At 35.6% G+C, this 1513-nt stretch overlaps 1 protein-coding gene across 1 annotated transcript; it reads left to right on the top strand.

Annotated features, from left to right (window-relative positions):
• Positions 1 to 432: 432 nt before the first annotated feature.
• LOC117122353 lies at positions 433 to 1507 on the top strand. Its single transcript, XM_033267910.1, has 2 exons — positions 433 to 653; positions 1326 to 1507. The coding sequence occupies exons 1-2, from the start codon at positions 455 to 457 to the stop codon at positions 1505 to 1507; spliced, it is 381 nt and encodes a 126-aa protein (XP_033123801.1). The 5' UTR covers positions 433 to 454.
• Positions 1508 to 1513: the final 6 nt, after the last annotated feature.

Genomic DNA, 1513 nt, shown 5'->3' with positions numbered 1-1513 from the left:
ACAGACCTGAGAGCCAAAGTGTTTTTCACACTAGGGTGTATATTTAATCCTAGCCAACTTAGGTTATATATTGTTCCAAGTATTTGTTGTGGACACACTTTGGTTCTCTCATTCTTCACTACCGAGCTCAGAGTGGTTGTGAAAATCTTACCAATAAGGTTGTAATTAATTATAATACAATTTTTAGATAGAAATTTTACTGTGCTTTCCCTTTAGTGGAGTACATGTATTTTAATCCTGTCTATATGTGAATGTGAATAATTTACATTAAAATGAGTAAATATACTCTGCTGATGATGACATAATTAATGTCGAAATATTGAATCTCGACACAATGGCGTGCATTTCGATACTTGGAGTATGTATTATACTATCTTATACTCTACTGTCAACTCTAAGTTGATGCAAATATTGTTGTATTGGGGATTATTTTGTTCTGTTTGTTGTAGATGTCATGGGTACCAGAAACAATCAATTTTCTTCACTGCCATGCCAACAAGATCCAGTTCTACTGCCTTCACCTGTTGAGAAGTATGCAACATACTCTATGTCTAATTTTTCATCCTTAAGTAGTCAACAACAACAGCCATCTAAGTTCTATGGTAATGCTACCAAAAGAAGGGGTTCACCTACAAAGAAGCAGCCTTCAAGTCGTAAGTTTTTTATACCAGTTTTTGAAAGAATATATAGCTGCTGTAACCATAAGTGTTCAAACTTATTTTCTGCAATTTTTATTAAGTGCTTATTGTATATTCAGTTTGCTGTAGGTTCAATGGAATTTATTAGGTACAAAGATAGGAGAATAACCCAAAACTAGCAGCGCCACTGTGCTGAATTGCATATAGGTGTGGTCCATGACTTATTTAACAGATGTAGAGCTTAGTTCACATCATTCAACAATGACAGAGGCTGAAGTAAACCATGTTCACCATGTGTGTTATTGGACTTCCTGTTTTAGGTCCTTAAGAAGGCTTAGTTCTACCAATCAAACCCTGGGCGATGAGTGGCTCGAAGCAGTGCCAATGTTAAGGCTGTAGTTATCGGCACCCCTGCCTTACCGATCAGCTACTCGACTAGCACTTTTCTTGATTAGATATTGCACAAAAACCTTGAGAATTTATGAAGTAATCAGATACTTTGGGAATTTATTGATTCCATCACGACTCCCAATGTAACATTTGACAGAAGATAGGCATTGCAGTGGTTAATCACACTCATTGTTCCACCTAAAATAACATTGAATTTAAATACCATGGTTAATAAGTTAGCTTGTGACAATTTTTATTAAACAAGTTCCCTTTTTATAAATTCTTTTTTTTGTGTAGAATCATCTGCCCAAGCTCAAGAAACATTGCAAGCGTTTTTGGATCAGGAGAATAACGTTGAATGTTCGTATACATTTGAAGATGGCCCTTCAATCTCAACTACATTGGAACAGGATACAGGATTCTTGTCTTCTACATTCAAGAAAACTAGCAACAACCATTCAAGACATGGAGGTAACTAAAAGACT

The sequence above is a fragment of the Anneissia japonica genome, unplaced genomic scaffold (assembly GCF_011630105.1).
Source record: "Anneissia japonica isolate Jap-2015-1 unplaced genomic scaffold, ASM1163010v1 scaffold215657_len1513_cov113, whole genome shotgun sequence".
NCBI classification, from domain to species: Eukaryota; Metazoa; Echinodermata; class Crinoidea; order Comatulida; family Comatulidae; genus Anneissia; species Anneissia japonica.
The sequence above is the reverse complement of the archived record's forward strand: the minus strand, read 5'-3'. Positions and strand labels throughout refer to the sequence as shown.

Bases quoted from the DNA above. Each gene is read 5' to 3' on its own strand.
- LOC117122353 (XM_033267910.1), top strand. From the start codon at position 455: ATGGGTACCAGAAACAATCAATTTTCTTCACTGCCATGCCAACAAGAT. The intron at 654-1,325 runs GTAAGTTTTTTA...TTTTTTGTGTAG, and splicing joins AAAGAAGCAGCCTTCAAGTC to AATCATCTGCCCAAGCTCAA.